Source organism: Grampus griseus (assembly GCF_964374135.1).
Source record: "Grampus griseus genome assembly, chromosome: 3".
In the NCBI taxonomy this organism is placed as follows: domain Eukaryota; kingdom Metazoa; phylum Chordata; class Mammalia; order Artiodactyla; family Delphinidae; genus Grampus; species Grampus griseus.
This window is the reverse complement of record NC_139019.1, coordinates 30,737,669-30,755,406: the sequence shown is the minus strand read 5'-3', so window position 1 is coordinate 30,755,406 and position 17,738 is coordinate 30,737,669. Positions and strand designations below refer to the sequence as shown.

At 39.6% G+C, this 17,738-nt stretch overlaps 1 protein-coding gene across 2 annotated transcripts in view; it reads right to left on the bottom strand.

Moving 5' to 3' along the window:
• Nucleotides 1-8,377: 8,377 nt before the first annotated feature.
• Nucleotides 8,378-17,738, bottom strand: part of WDR70 (WD repeat domain 70) — a 312,051-nt gene continuing 302,690 nt past the window's right edge. For both annotated transcript variants that reach the window (XM_082650638.1, XM_082650639.1), the window contains one exon: nucleotides 8,378-8,555. In XM_082650638.1, the coding sequence (XP_082506764.1) occupies nucleotides 8,468-8,555 (88 nt within the window). In that variant the 3' untranslated portion in view covers nucleotides 8,378-8,467. The remainder of the gene's footprint in view (nucleotides 8,556-17,738) is intronic.

Sequence of the window (17,738 nt, the reverse complement as noted above, 5' to 3'; positions counted from 1 at the left end):
AAATAAACACAAGAGCCAACAACTATATTAGCATATTATGGTTTGCAAAGCACCCCCAGCTCCCTACATTTGAACCATAAAACACCCCTCTGGATACAGGCTGGGGGATTAACATCATCCCCATTACACTGGTGAAGAAACTGAGGCTCACAGTTTATAGGATTTCCCTAAACTCACAAAACTACTAAATAGAAAAGGAGAAATATGAACCCCAAACTTCTGCCTTCATATTTCATGTCACTTCCATGATACCAGCCACTGATGAAGACTCCTTGATTAATGGAGTAAGTTTTCTACCATCACACGTTTACCTTCTGCCATGGCCGCCAGAGATCTGAGGAGTGGCACCAGGCATCTGGTCACATCAGCTCTGTCGGGCAGATCTGAGCAGGGAGTCTCGTCGTCAGCCACCCAGGCTCCGAGGTGACTTGTAAACAGCAAAACCAACATCCCTTATTCAGCCGTTGGTGTCTCAGAATAAAAAGGCTGTGAGACAGGCTTACTCATAGGCTTACAGCCTCACGGGTACTGTAGATTAGGAGGCTACAATGCTGGGCCTCTGTCTGTCCCGAGGATCCAAGTGCTGAAGCCACAGCAGTTCAGGAAAACCCTGCCAGCGAAGTTGACTGAGGCAAAAATGAGGAAGGAACAGCCACTCTACTAACTCAAGGGAACTGAACGAAAGAATATTATCATTATTCCCTTTAGCTAAAGTCTCTGGGCTTGTCCCAAGTGGTTCCTGACAATCTTCCCATTCTAGAGAATGAAATCTGTCCTCTCACCCCCATTGCATCAAGAAGAGCCAAGACCTCACTGCTTTAAGACAAATTCTTTTTTTTTTTTTTTTTTTTTTTTTTGCGGTACGTGGGCCTCTCACTCTTGTGGCCTCTCCCATTGCGGAGCACAGGCTCCGGACACGCAGACTCAGCGGCCATGGCTCACGGGCCCAGCCGCTCCGCAGCATGTGGGATCTTCCCGGACGGGGGCACGCGCCCCCGCATCGGCAGGCGGACCCCCAACCACTGCGCCACCAGGGAAGCCCCTAAGACAAATTCTTAATGAACCCACCCTAGATACTCAAAATGTAAGCTGAATTAGCTGCATTAGAAATTGTATTAGTTGTCTATTGCTGTGTAACAAATTACCCCCAAACTTAGTGGCTTAAAACCACCACCATCATAAGTCAAGTCCATACTGACAGTTGGGGCCTTGCAGGGGCTAGGGGTACGGTGAGAGGGAGGAAAACAAGACTCTAAACTTTGATGTTAGACCTTGAAATTCTACTTGTGAACTTTTTTCTCTTCCTGGGCCCTTAATGAATTGTGAAATGCAGACTTGAAAAGTGCCCACCTGGAACCAAGTGTACCTCACATCTAATTGCTAGGTGCATTCATTTCCTATGGCTGTCTTAGCGAATTACCACAAACTGGGTTTCTTAAAACAACAGAAATTTAGTCTCTCACAGTTCTGGAGGCTAGAAGTCTGAAGCCAAGGTGTCAGCTGGGCCATGCTCCCTCTGCAGGCTCTGGGGAAGGATCCTTCCTTGCCCCTTCTTAGCCTCTTGGTTGCCAGTGAGCCTCGGAGTTCCTTGACTTGTCCACATCACTTCGATATCCGCCTCCATCTTCACATGGTCTTTTCTCCTCTGTGTGTGTGTCTCTCTGCGTCTTCCCATGACCTTCTTATGAGGACACCAGCCTTTGGATTTAGGGCCCACCCTAATCTACTATGACTTCATCTTAATTTTAACTAATTGCATCTACAAAGACCCCATTTCCAAATAAGGCCACATTCTGAGGTTCTGGGTGTGCATGAATTTTGCGGGGGACACTATTCAACCCAGTAACTAGGAATATTTCTGAGAATTATCTTTGGCCTCTCCAACTGGGCATCCACTGATAAGGTAACTACCAAGATTACAGTGAGTCATTCTCATAGCAAAAATGAGTCATTCTTTTGACCCCCATAATTCCATTTTGGTAACCAATTTTAAGAAAAAAAATCCTGTGTACATAAAGAAACTCTAGGCATAGATCTTAAGACAAAGCAGCACTGCTCATAATAGCAAATCTGTAAACGACCTGTATTTCCAATAACAGGAGAATGATTAAGTATAGCAGATATATACATATATATATATACATATATATAATGGACTACTAAGTAGCCTCTAAAATTATACATGAGGTTTGTAATAATGTAGAAAATTTACATGTTTATATAAAAAGTAAAAAATATACCCTATTTAATAAATATTATTAAATTTATGTTTTAAGAAAAAGAGAAAATAAGTCTCAAAATTGTACATAAAAGAAAAAAACTGGAAAGTAATTCATCAAAATATTTGTATTTGAATGGTTGAATTTTTCTCTTTTATGTTGTTCCAGTTATATATTTCTGCTAAGCAAACCAACCCACAACTTATTGCTTAAAATGATAATAATCATTCATTTTTCTCATCCATCTGCATTTTGGGCCAGGCTCAGTAGAGGCTGGTTTATCTCTGCTTCATGCAACAATAGCAGATGTGATTCAACTGGGACTGAAGGATCTGCTTTTTAAGATAGCGCAATAACATGCTGGTGCTGGCTGCCAGCTGGCAGCTCAGTTGGGGTTCTTGGCCAGGGGCCTCAGTTCTCCACATGGGCCTCTCCATGAGACTACTCGGGCTTCCTAACAGCATAGCAGCCAGCTTTCAAGAACAAGTGCTCCAGGGCTTCCCTGGTGGCGCAGTGGTTAAGAATCTGCCTGCCAATGCAAGGGACACAGGTTCGAGCCCTGGCCCGGGAAGAACCCACATGCTGCGGAGCAACTAAGCCCGTGTGCCACAGCTACTGAGCCTGCGCTCTAGAGCCCGCAAGCCACAACTACTGGGCCCATGTGCCACAACTACTGAAGCCCGCGCGCCTAGAGCCCGTGCTCCAAAACATGAGAAGCCACCGCAACGAGAAGCCCGTGCACCGCAACAAAGAGTAGCCCCTGCTCACCGCAGCTAGAGAAAGCCCGCGTGCAGCAACGAAGACCCAACACAGCCAAAAATAAATAAATAAATTTATTAAAAAAAAAAAAAAAAAGAACAAGTGCTCCAAGAGAAAAGAAGTAGAAACTGCAAGTTTCTTAATGCCTGGTCCTGGTAGCTAGCAACAGCACCAATTCTGCCATGTTCTATTGGCCATGTCATCACACAGCCTGCTCAGATTTAAGGGGAGGGGATCTTCTTGACGGGAGAAATGTCAAAGAACTTGTGGCCATCTTTTATCACCATTACAAATCAATTTTGACTCCTAATATAAACTCTCTGATAATTCAGAAAACTACTTAGAATAGCAAACTTCTCTTTGTCCTCAAAGCCCCTTCTCTACCTATAGACCTCTAAACACACACACACACACACACACACACACACACACACACACACACACACACACACACACACACACACGATCTCATCTTTAGGCACTTTGCTCCTGGCCTGGTCTTCTCTCAATTCTTTGGTGAGGGTATCAAGTAAAAATTAGAGCGCTGGTCATGGTGGCTTGTGGTATCCCCCATTCCAGATGGATACTTTTCAAAAGTGTCTATTAACAACCCTCCATTTCCTGATCTCCTCCCACACAAGAAGGCTGATAAATGGATGAAACATCACCTCTAAAGGACTTCTGACCCAGGCTGTATTTATACATCTAAGCAGTTGCCCTCCCTTCCTCCTACCATATCCGAGTCTTGGGTTATCAAACACAGAAGGGCTCACAGTTGCCTGATATAGTCATATTGATTCTTAAAATCTTTCCCAAATTGGCCCAAGTCTCATAATATATGCTCTTAGATCACATAAAGAAATGCTCACCTTTGGATGCTGCCTTCATGTCATCATGAAGCTGAACTCTTCAGTTCTTAGTGGGACAGAAGGCTGATAATCTTTCAAAGAATAAAGGTAAGGTCTACAAAGCAATAAGATTAACTGCCTAAGATTAAGAACAATGTGTTAGAGTTTTTAGTTTAGTTTGTTTTGTCTGGTATTTTGTGTGTTTGTGAATGTGTATGAGAGTTATGTTCTGGTTTTCAAGTCAGAATGGCCCAATTCTACACAGTCCTCTTGGGAGATGAAAGAGCTGCTAGCAACACCTAATATCCCAGAGTCTTAACTAATGCTAGAGATCCTTTCTACAGAAAGATGTACATGAGCAAAGGCAACACATGCTATGTTTTTTGAAGGGGTTCGCTGACACCCTGCCCAGGTTAAGAACCCCATGCTATGGTATCTCAGATCTTTGGTGACTCAGGACAAGCGTCATGGTGGCTTATGTCTTGTTGGGCCAACCCTGTAACAGCATTGACAGCTGTTTACAATCCTGCTTCTTACTCGAGCCAACAACAGTTACCTGTGAACAACTCAGTTACCTGTGTACAACCCAGTTACCTGTGTAAATCCCAACACAGAAAGGTAAAGCAGCCAGCTGGGATATGGACCAAGCTTCGGTATTAATATGGAGAACAATATGGAGGTTCCTTAAAAAACTAAAAATAGAACTACTATACGACCCAGCAATCCCACTACTGAGCATATACCCTGAGAAAACCATAATTCAAAAAGAGTCATGGACCACAATGTTCATTGCTGCACTATTTACAACAGCCCTGAGATGGAAACAACCTAAGTGTCCATCGACAGATGAATGGATAAAGAAGATGTGGTGCATGTATACAATGGAATATTACTCAGCCATAAAAAGAAACGAAATTGAGTTATTGTAGTGAGGTGGATGGACCTAGAGTCTGTCATACAGAGTGAAGTGAGTCAGAAAGAGAAAAACAAGTACCGTATGCTAACACATATATATGGAATCTATAAAAAAAAGGTTCTGAAGAACCTAGGGGCAGGACAGGAATAAAGACACAGATGTAGAGAATGAACTTGAGGACACGGGGAGGAGGGGGAAGCTGGGACAAAGTGAGAGAGTGGCATGGAATTATATATACTACCAAATGTGAAATAGATAGCTAGTGGGAAGTAGCCGCATAGCACAGGGAGATCAGCTCAGTGCTTTGTGACCACCTAGAGGGGTGGGGTAGGGAGGGTGCAAGGGAGAGAGACTCAAGAGAGAAGAGATATGGGGATATATGTATATGTATAGCTGATTCACTTTGTTATACAGCAGAAACTAACACAATACTGTAAAGCAATTATACTCCAATAAAGATGTTAAAAAAAAATTACTCCTTCCCATCTGCAAGGCAGAAGCACTTCTCACACCTCATTCTCTCCCCATCCTTTTCTCTCCTTTCCCTCTGCTAAATATTTAATGAGCACCTTTTTAAGCCCTTTCACAGGGCTAGGATCAAGAAATACCAATGTGAATAAAATATGGCTCCTCTCATTTTTCGAAACAAACTCATTAAATATTCACAGAACCCAATGTATTTTAGTTCTTACAATCTACTTCCCAGTGGGGGAAACAGACACACTCAGGCCCACGAGCCACACACACGTACACATTTACGATGCAACATAAAAGAAGGCTGTAGTGGAGAGATACATAAGCAACTATGGGGGCAGAGGAGGGAGCAAATAATTGTAGGCCTGGATGGGTAATGGAAGACTGGTCAGAGAAGGTGAAGTGGTTCCCATGTTCAAAAACAAACAGGCAGACAACAAAGGGACATGTGCAAAGGCATTCAGGTGCCAAAGAGCATGGTACCTCCGGGGTCAGTGCCGGTGGATCTCAGAAGCATGTGTATGATCAGCCGGAGTTAAAGGAAGAAAGACCACGAGAGGCCGAATCCTGAATGTCCAAATCCTGGATGTCCGAATCCTGGATGTCGATGCCCTCAGGGCCGCACAAATGGGTTAGAGATAGAACATGGAGCCTCTGGAAGACTCTAAGCAGAGGAACGAAACGAGGGCGTTTGGTTTTAGAAAGCTAATTCTGATGGGCAGAGTTAAAAAAAAAAAATAGATGGATTAGATGAGGACCAAATGCAAAACAGAGAGATGAGTTGGAAGTGAGGCTCCTGAGGTCCTGGTGAGGGATAAAAGGGGGTCTCAGTTCTAGTCGGGGCAGTAGGGAAAGACATGGAGGTCAAATACCAGAGATTCAGAAGACAGCACGAATAGAAACTGGCAAGTGATTAAATGAGGTGGGAGTGGGGGTGAGGGAGGGGTCATTACTATGACCTTCGAGTTCCTTATTCGAGCAAACAGAAATGGAGTTGACCGGGACCAGGAATACAAGGTTATATGGGGTCAGAGAATTGAGGCCTGGGTGGGGGGTGGGGGGTCAACATCCTGGCACTGAAACAACAGATGAAATGAGCACCCACTCTTTGTCCAGTCCCAGCTCTCAGGTCCTTGGTCACCAAAATCGAGACTGGAAATTCTTATGTGTATTTTGATAATCTCGTGTGGAAAAAAATCATTTTTTTTACAGAACTCTCCCGAGTGAGATAGATAATCTCAAGCATGAAAAGGGCCACTTGTGCTGTGGGTAACAATGAGAAAAACCATCTTCGTGCTAAATGTGCCTTTCCCTTCCCTTACCTCATAGCAGACTCTGCCAAGACCACTCTGATCAAGTTTTTGTTCCTCCCTCCAGCCCTCCACTGCAACTCTGGGCTGTGCACGACGAATACTTCCATATGGTGCAATGTTTATGTTAAGACGGGAAAAAACATGAAATGCTTTAATTTTATCCAAGAAGCAATCAATTTACAAATCCTGAGCAGCTGGAACAAAATATTAGTCTGTAATTGATTTTGGATGAAGTGTATTTCAACAAGAATAGGAAATTTGGGGCAGTACCTTTTTAACTACTGATGTCTAGGGGTCTTGGGTATCTTCATACTCTATTCCATAAATGTAATCTCGGACAGATTATTTGATATCCTGGACTTCTTCTGTCTCGTCTATAAAGTGGGTTTAGCAATTTTACCTATTCATGAGCTTTTTTGTGAGGATTAAATGAGCTAATGCAGGTAAAGAGCTTAAAAGAGTAGTCATCAGATAGTAGGCACTCAGCAAACATTAGTTCTTCCTCTTCTTACCTATTAAGCTAGGTGACAAGGGAAGGGGAATGGGATGAAGATGGGGATGGGAGAAGAAAAGGACAGAAAATAGCTTACAAGAATGAAGGTTTTTAGGATTTATCTATGAAGAATGCCCACTGCCACCTCAGAACTGTAGATGCAAAAAAATCTGTGTGAGTTCAAGGGGTTGTTAAAAAAGATTTCGGGGGAAGGGTGTCAGGGAGTGTAGTATGTGAGGCTTGTAGAACCAGGAGCTTTCTGATACACATTTTGGGCCAACATTCACTTTCATACCTATTTAATTCACTGGGACAGATGAGAGCAGGAGGGCAGAAGGCAAGAGTATTAAAAAACCTGAGCTGTCTAGTGGAGATGATTTGACACGCAAAAACTACCCCAGGTCGATGTGAAGTCAGGGGAGAAAAAGGCAAATTTAGTACGAAGATGATTTTCTTACTGTTACTCATAACACAAGTGGCCCTTTTCATGCTTGAGAATGAAATAGGATTTTATTCTATTGACTCATTATTACTTTGGACAAACTGCCAACTTTTGTTTTAGTTTTCTAGTCAAAAGCACAAAGACCATTCAGAATGATTTTTAATGTCTTCTACTTATACAGCTTTTACATTTACAAAGCATTTCTATACTTTTAAAAATTAATACTGATAAAAATCAGGCAAAGTCAATATCATTAGCTCTATTTTAAAAGAGCAAATATTTAGTGTATATTTACTGCGTGTCAGGTGCTATACTAAACGCTTTACAAGGATGTCTTATCCTTTTGACAAACCTATCAAGGTTACACTATTATCACCTGAGTCTAGAAGAGAGACGCTTAATAACTCTCCCAAGGTGACCCACACAGTAAAGAGCAGAGCCTGGATTTGAACCCACATCGGTCTGACTTCAAAGCCTGCTTCCTAAGTCCTAATCACTGCTTTCTGATGTTGAAAGATAATCAGATACACATTCTTTCCTAGTATGGCAATACTTTTAGTTTGAACTCAGCCTAATTATTTAGTCATGTAAACAACTGGTGTGAAATTATACAGAGATATTAAACGTTTTGATGTCCATTTCCATATTGTGCTCCTAGAATTGCTCAAGACAGACGTACATCTCAATGTACCTTCCCCTCCCCCAAGGTTATAACAATCTGTACAAGACCAATCACTGTTGAATAAAGTTTCCAAATACCTAAAGTACTTGGTAATAAGCTAAGAATCGGTTTCTTATTTACTTATAATACGGTTTAATAGTTGTAGGTAAGAAAATGTAAGCACAATTTTACTGAAGAGTAGCTACCAATCTTTTGAATGGTTCAATAATACAAAGGACAAAAACCTGATCATAAAAATGTCTTTTTATTTCATTAAAAAAAAAAACCCAAACCTGTTCAATATCCCTCCCCCTCATGCAAACAGCTCTCACATGAGATTCCTCAAATTTTACGTTTTTTCCATTCCGGCTCATTCTTTGCTTCCTCATCATCAGATTCAACTTGGGCAAACATGGTTTTGGGCTGAGTCCTAAAAGAAAGTTAAAGAGGAGAGGAAAAATTTACTCAGCAAGTGTGCATTAGACTTTGCTACTTTCAACAAGTGGAAGCACATTTGGGGAATCAATTATATCTCAATTAGTAGATAAGCATTAAACTTCTGGCAAAGAAAAGGATAATGGAAATTTAATTATGTTCAGATTCTTTTAAGGTTCTCCCTTCTGTGGCAGACTATGTATGTTGTCCTTTCCTTCAATAAAATGAAAATGTTATCAAAGTCAGTGGAAACTCATACATCCATTAACCACCCTCAGTTTAACCAGTACTGCTCGGGGGAGCCAAACTATAGTCACCAAGCAAGAATCTACACAGTCTTTATTTATAACTCCCTGGGCTGTTCCTAGACTTAAGTACAGCAGTCCAAGTACACGTGATTATGGTGCACACAAACAGGAGAATCTGAGTCAACAGTTTTCTTATTTAATGAGTTTAAAATAATAGATAACATATATAGTAATTTGAGCCTGGCAGCAAAAATAAAAAACAAAACAAATGAACATTCCTTCCACCAAACACCCAGATCAGTGCATGGAAATGACAAGCATTTTAGGACATATCACTGCGTATCACTGCTGTAATACTGGCACACGGTACATCAAGCAATCTTTGCATTAGGACCTGCTGTGTTTTGTAAACATACCTGGTTCAGTGACACTCCTTTTTACATCGTTCACACAGAAAGTAATTGCAAGAAAATATCAAATGGTCATAATTTATGCCCCTTTCAGTCATGCTACTGCTGATTTCCTTTTAAAAGCAGCTCTACTGCATTATGAGGAAACATTAAAGCATGATATCTGAAGATGAAATACTTTAGCTTACATCATCATTTAGAGTTCAATTCATAATAGTAAGGTAATTGCAGAATGGTAAAAATAATGTCAATAATTCCTTTTATTTGGCAAGTGAAACAGGGTTAAAACCTTATATTACTAAACAGGTGGTTGCCGGAGGGGAGGTATAGGGAGGAGAGAAATAGGTGAGGGAGATAAAGAGGTACAAACTTACAGTTATAAAATAAATGAGACACTGGTGTGAAATGTATGGAGTGGGGAATAGGGTTGATAATTACGTAATATCTTTGTATGATGATAGATAGTAACTAGACTTATCATGATGCTCACTGTGAAATGTATAGAAATATCAAATCTCTATGTTGCGTACCAGGAACATAGTGTTTTAGGTCAACTGTATTTCAAAACAAACAAACAATTTCATAGAAAAAGAGATCAGATTTGTGGTTATCAGCGGCGGGGATTGAGGGAGGGGGAATTGGAGGAAGGCAGTCAAAAGGTAACAACTACCAGTTAGGAGACAAATAAGTACTAGGGAGGTAATGTACGACATGATAAATATAATTAACCCTGCTTTATGCTATATATGAAAGTTGTTAAGAGTAAATCCTAAGTGTTTTCATCACAAGGGAAAAAACTTTGTTTAATTTTGTGTCTGTATGAGATGATGGATGTTCATTAATTAAACTTATTGTGGTCATCATTTCATGATCCATGTAAGTCAAATAATTATGCTGTACACCTTAAACTTATACAGTGCTGTATGTCAATTATATCTCAATAAAACTGGAAGGAAAATTAAAAAACCCTTACATTACTTCTTGCTCTTCCTTTATTATCCTGGGGAAGAAGTATAAACCATCCACATTCCACGCTGATGTTGTTCTGATGCAAGCATGTACTAGAATTCCTCATGCATAAGTCAGTCACAATTCCTGTCTCTCCAGTTACCTGCCTAGAGAGCCCAAGCTGTCCCCATACACAATCCAGTTGGTTATATTTCTTGTTGTCACTTCAAGACACTGTTATGACATCTATAAACAAGTCATAGCCCTAACATTTCCAAAACCAGCTGCAGATTTTCATAGGTCATGAGTTGCTGAATTACTAGAAAGCAGGCCACTGGCTTTCTAAGATGCTACAACAAGGCAACTGGTGCTCATGACATATTTCGTCTTCTGGCAAAGATGTCGAGCCCTTGGGTATAGACAAACCTGTACAGGAACAAATTTGTCTGGTTTAAAAAATCCTTTGGAAGCCTGAAGCTGTAAGTAGTCCTTGAGCTAAGCCTCAGGTGGGGGATTCATTCCCAGTTTGGCCACTGACTTGCTCTGTCACCTAGAACAGGTGTTTCCCCTCTCAGGGGTTTAGTTTCCTCCTCTACCAAATGTGGAGGTTGAACCTGATTAGTGGGTCCCAAAGGACTAAAGCCCCAGGGTAGACAATGATGAAGTGTGTGTTTTAACATTACTTCAAGTATAATACAAATAGAAAAGTGCACAGGTCATAAATGTACTGTTTTCTGGATCTTCACAAACTGGACATGTCATGAAACCAACACCCAGATGAAGAAACAGAGTATGAAGAGCACCTCCGAAGCCCCTCATACTCCCTTCCGGTAACTAACCCCAGACCCAGCGTAACCATATCCTGACTTCTGGCCACATAGATCAGCCCCACCTGTGTTTGTCCTGTCTCTGTATGATGCCTAGAGTGTTCACTATTCTGTGCCTGGTTTCTTCCGTTCAGCATCATCCACGGTGCTGTGTGTAATAAGGATGTTTGTAACCATACATTCCAAAAATTGCAAAAACAAAAACCCCAAAGGCAATACTGTGAATTTTACCGTGAGTTAAAATGTGTTTAAGTTAAATGACTTTATTCTGAGATAATGTTCTTCTACCTATTTTGTAATAAAATGTGTTGGAAGTTTAAAAAAAACAGTCCTTAGAATTAGCTACTTAATTTCTAAGGGAATAAAAATAACATGATCTTCTAAAGATACCTGGCAATGCTTCATAGCTCATCAATGTTAGCTGCAATGAGACTTAAGTACTTAAGAAGTTGCAGTGCTGCTTTTTTTGGATATAAAAAAGGAAACTGAATGACAGGTCACGGGAAGAAAACCTAGAGCTTGAAAAGGCTATTTCATTTATGTAGTCACTTTTTAAAATAATCCACCTACTTCCAGAAGTATTTTTAGTAGGTTGGTGGCTAACATTGAAGGGCACAGAATCAATGGAACTATTTAACAAGGGACAGAAAGGGAGTAATGACGGCAAAGAGGCATGGGAGAACATTTTGGGGGAACGGAGACATTCTATAATCTTGATTGAAGTGGTGATTACACAGGTGTATACATTTGTCAAGACTTGAAATGGGTGCATTTTGTACTTCATTGTAACTAACTTATAAAGAAAGTCAAAACAAAAAAATGAGTCAAAGGTCAAGAACAAAAGAACAAAAAGGTATGTAACTGAGCATAAAACTTAGCACTAAATTTCCTAGAAGCCAAGGCAAAAGGAAAAGAAAGAGATTAGGTTTTCAAAGGAGGTAACCTCCCTCGCCCTGAGCACCGAACTCAGCAAAATTCACTGAGAAAATGTTCATACCAGGGTCACTTCGACTGTCACTTTCAATTACCAGACCACGACAGTTTTCTTTTCCTCTCCAGGTATTTTAACTTAAGGGATAGCAACTTGTTTGGAAGGTTGAATGGTCTCCTTTGTGAAACTACATGAATTTATTTTAAATTCCACTTTTGAACTAATAACAATGTTGTCAGCAAAATAGCCATATTATGTATACACAACATCAAATCATGACACTTAGCTTTCATGTTCCACTTAGCATTCAACAGCCATGCTCCCCTTCCCCAAACTGCCAAAATCAAGGCATAAATCAGTGTCCAAATTTTCCCAGCAATGCTTGCATACCACTTTTCCTTTCATTTCGCTGCCCAGGTAGATAATAACTGAGCGTAAGAACTAGGCTCCTTTCAACAAATAATGTTGGGGAAATTGTATATCCATATGCGATGAAACTGGACCCTTACCTTACACTATATACAAAAATTAAATCAGCATGGATCGAAGACCCAAACCTAAGAGAAAAAACTATAAAACTCTCAGAAGAAAACACAGAGGAAAGTTTTATGACATTGGATTTGGCCATGATTTTTTTGACATGACACCAAAAGCACAGGCAACAACAAAAATAGGTAAACTGGACTGCATCAAAATTAAAAACTTAAACTTAAAATTAAAAATTTCGTCAAAAGACGAAATCAACAGATTAAAGTGAAGAGTGGTTATTTAGTGGGTACAGAATTTCAGTTTTGCAAGATGAAAAGAGTTCTGGAGATTGCACAACAACGTGAATGTATTTAACACCACCGAAATGTACACTTAATAATGGTTAAGATGGTAAATTTTATGTTATGTGTATTTTACCAAAATTAAAAAGACAAGAGTAGGCTCCTGAACTTGGGAATAAGGAAGAATGAACCCCCTTCCTGGGACAAAAAAGGGGGCACCTTGGAAAGGGCCTTAGCCTCCAACTTGGGGCCATGCCTAAAGCACTGCTTCTCAAACCATCTGTGGTGCAAGGCCAGACTTTGTTTTCTAATTTCCCACCACTTGCAGATAAATATTTCTAGAAAAATTAAAAGACTACAAAATACAGATCCAAAATTTTTATTAGATTCGATAAATATATCAAATTGCTATAAAATTTTCTAAGCTTATCTTGTCAGCACTGGCTGGTGGAGCACACTGTGAGTAGCGTCTGCTGGCAGTTCCATCCCTCCCCTTGCTTGGAAAAGAAAGGCTCTGAAAGCAGGGCGCTGAGACCAGACTGTGGAGTAAGAATCTGTCTTCTTAACATAAACTTTTACACATGATGAGCTTCCTCCAACTGCAGGAAAATATTTTTCACATCTAGAGAAGCTGGCCCTGTATGATGCTACTAAAGGCTTGGTGACGGAATGAAGCCTGAGGTTTCAGTCTCACAGGGCCACCCTTTAAGGAGCAGTCTTTCATTCTCAGGAGTATGGCATGGGGAGGTGAAGGGAGACGTGGCCCACGGAAGGAAGTTTCCCTCATTCCAATCCATCCTGCCCCCAAAACCAACATTCTTACAGCATAGTTCAGCACCTTCCATAACAGCTGTATGTTGTCTGCTGAATAAAGACCAGGTTCTTCAAAAAAATATTATCTGACTTTAGCACAATGAATATCTCTGTCTAGTCTAGGGAATGCCAGTGTTTTATAGAAGCAAAGTGAGAGAATTACAGCTTTAAAATTTGTAGCTATTCTTTCTTGTCAGCAATTTTTATCTTTAAATTTATTTCCAGCAGTTTTTCTTTTGAGATTTTTTGGAAATCCATATATGAGGAAGACCAAAAAAATAAAAAATAAAATCAGTTCAGGATTATTTAGGGCATTTAAAACAGACTTCTTTAGTCACCACTTTTCAAGACAATGAAGAACAGAGATGATTAGGCAACTTCCAGCAAAGTTAGGAACAGAACCAGGAGATTTCTTCCTTGGGGATGGCCTAATTTGCCCTTGACATAGAAAACTACTATAAAAATAAATCAACAATGTCAAGCAAGAGCAAAATGACACATACAAAAAGATAAAATGTTTTGAGAGCACTTAAAAGCTGGTCCAGAAATTCCTACTTTTAAAACCAATAGAAAACCAACAAATAAACAACAAAACCCTCTAAGCCCCTTCTAACCTTGTCACTGGCGACATAAAATGTATTCCTTTCTGGGCTGCTTGAAGAAATGGAATTTATACACTGATCTTAACATAGACTCTTTTGGGTGCTTCCATGAGGAAAAGTAGAACAAACCAAACCAAATGGGCACTGAAGACATGGCAGTAACTCAAGAAATACACATCTAAATAAATAATGTGCAAAAAATATATTCTACTGCTTCAAGAAAGCATTTCCATTACCAGCCATTCCCTGTCTCCTCCTATTTAAGCAGTTCCTGCGTAATTCTATTACCTCCTTTCTCAAGAGACAGGAAGTTGTCAACTCAAATGTACAACCTCATGGCAGACTTACTTCAGTTGCCCCAAACGAAAGCCTACAAAGGGACTGACCTGAAGAAAAAGAAGGTAAGGGGAACATTCCATTAAGCCAAAGCACTGTGTGTGCTCAACAGGTTAATGGGGATAAGGTAAGCCTCGCTGAGAACCATTAAAGTATCCACCTTATTGAAATCAGCTTTATCCAGACTATTTATTTCATTGATTTACTGTCTACATTTACCCATTTTTCTAAGTGTTAACTGAAAACTTAAACTTACAGAAGGCTGATGTGAAACTTGTATTTTCCAGTTTGATTAACTCACTTGGCAAATAGTAAACATTTTTCACTTGACTATATATGTCATCTTGTTTACTAGAGTTACCAAGAAAAGGAGAGCAGATTAGATAGCAACATAGTTATTTACTGCTAACCATTAAATAAACTAATCAGAGGAGGGCTGATGGGTTTTTTGTTTTAGCTTCAGTAAACTCTGCATTTGCTAATAGTTAATATTTCATGAAGTACATATAAAAGCTTAAGCAAATGTCTTTCTCAAATCTATACATTCTGAATAGCTGATACTTTGTGCTGATTAATTTCCCCCTTGGAACATTTTTTAAACTGAATTCTCAAAGTTATTTGTACAAAGGGAGTCTTTTCCAGCAACTGTGTGTTACAGAAAAGTGACAGAAGCCCAACAGAAACGGAGTCCCACCTTCAACGTTTCCATCCAGAGGAATTTTGCATAGAACAGTCAGTAATGAATAAAAATTCCCTCTGTAATCTTTTCGAACAGCATTTTTTGGATACAATGTTTGTGTAAGAGATTCAAAGTGTCCTTTCAAAGATTCAAAGGCTGTCCTTTCTCTTCTGACTAAGCTCTAACCTAGGCTTTCTACACTCCTTGAATGCTCAGGCCAGAGAGAAGTCTCAAAATGTCTTTGGCTGCAATGGGAAGTCCACAGGTCAAATTCTTTTTAGTTATGGATATTCTCCTGATATGATTCATTCAAAAAGCATAAAGTGAGCTCCAGGGTAACAGAATGAGTACGAGGGGAAATCACTTGTAATACTTACTTAATCATCAGTATGTGACTATCAACCACAAGCTTTTTTGGCTCAGAGCCCATTGTTTATTATGAAGGAAAACCTCAAAGCCAAAGTCAATTATAGCCATGACTTGACAATCTGACACACTTGTTAACCCTGTTAGAATGAATACGGCCCAGATGAACTCTGACCCAGTCGTCACAATTGCAGAATTATTAAGATTAAATAAAGGCTTGACCAAAAGATTCCACTTGAAATGGTCCCTTCTTTCTGGCGAAGAGCTAATCAAAGATAATTTTTATTTGTTTATTTATTTACTTATTTTTAATTTTTATTTTATATTGAAGCATAGTTGATTAACAATGTTGTGTTAGTTTCAGGCGTACAGCAAAGTGATTCAGTTATACATAAAAAATATTAGGGATGCATAAGAAGATGAGAGGCAACAAGATATTTCTAGATAAAGAATGTTCTATCTTCTTCAGGAAGTGAACACATAATATTTTGGAAAATAGCTAAAAATAGCTAAAAAACATCTCAGACTCATTAAGTAGGACATACTAACTCATTATGCTTGTGTGAGAGTTCAAAGACTGGGTGAGGGTGGAGAAAGGGACATACATGAAACCTGTGGAAACTGGGGGGAAAAAAAGAAAAAGAGGGAAAAACAAAAGGAGCCCTCTAAAATCACCATTAGCTACTTTATCAGTAAGTGGGTAAACAAGTTAGAATGATTAGATCTTTGAAGAGCACACAGGCCTGAGGCAGCCCAGGTAACGTCAAAATGCCCTCTGTAAGCTCACATTTATGAAACATATAACGGTGTGCCACAACTTCTACTCAAAAACACATATGAAAGCTGGGCATTAGCGTAACTCTACTCTCTTACTTCATAGATGGCGAAATAGTCTCAGTGAAGGTAAGTGAGTCTCAGAGCAGGAATTAAACCCCAGGACTTCCGATTCTTAGTCTAGCATTCTTCCACTATGCCACACAATAGTCTTTTCGGCTTCACTATTATTCAACTTTCCCAATAACTATTATCAGTTGCATTGTGATGAGAAGCAGTACACTGTAGTAGTCAAAAGCAGAAGCTTGACTTTGAAGCCAGACCACCTGTGTTCAAGTCCCAAGTCTGCCTCTTGCTATCTGTATGGCTTTGGTCAAGTTATAAGCCTCAATTTCCTCATACGTAAAATTGGAGCAATAATACCACTTTCCTCATAGGACTGTTGTGAGGATTAAATGAATAATATATAAAGTTTTTACATTACCATATAAAAGTGTCATTATTACCATATACCTTGCTTTTGGCTATCAGGTGTTCCTCACTTCATATTTTCAAAAGTTATATGTGGCATATATTTGATAAAATAATTTGCATCTTAAATACAACATAGCAGCTTGCTGTTTTTTTAAAAACCCTGGGGGAAATACTCTTCTATGTAAATGAACTATCTTCAGTATGAATCTCTATAATCAAAATAATCTATTCCATATATTTGAATTTTCAGAAGGGCTAATCACTTGTACTTTATTTTAAATAATTACTTTTTTTTATTATTACCAGACTTTAGTGTGCAAAATAATCACCTGGAGAACTTCTTAAGATGCAGATTCCCAGCCCCAATCTCTCAGTCTAAATGAGCCTGGGGTGAAGTCTAGAAATCTGAATTTTTAACTTTCCCACTCTTACCCTCAACTCTGACACAAACAGTCCACAAAATCACTTTGAGAAACACTGGCCCTTACATAGGAATACGGTGGTCAGTGATATCAGTCATGTAACCATAACTCACAAAAAAAAGTACTATTTTTCTCTGTGGGTTTATGTCTCTTCCTGGCACAAATAATATATAAATCTTTACTCACTCAAAGAGTGATCTCTTTAAATATTGCCTAGCAACTCAACATGACTTAAACGTATCCTTTATAGATGGGAATGATATTTTAATGCATATACACACATATCCACGTATCCCGTATCAGACAAGACATGCACACTGAAAATTAAATTGACTGAACCAGCAATAATGGCAGCTTATCTGGCAAGGAAAGTGACCATGGCTGACAGAACTGTCAGGCTGTCTGGCTACTGGCCAGGGTTCAGGTTCCCACACACAACTATCCCTGTTGATGTGTAAGCTAATAGCATTCTGGATCTTTACCCTGCCCACTCCCCAGCCGGCTCCTTTCCCCTCCCTCCAGCAACATCTTTTGACAAGAAACTGTAATTGAATCTTCCCATGTATAGCTAAACAAGA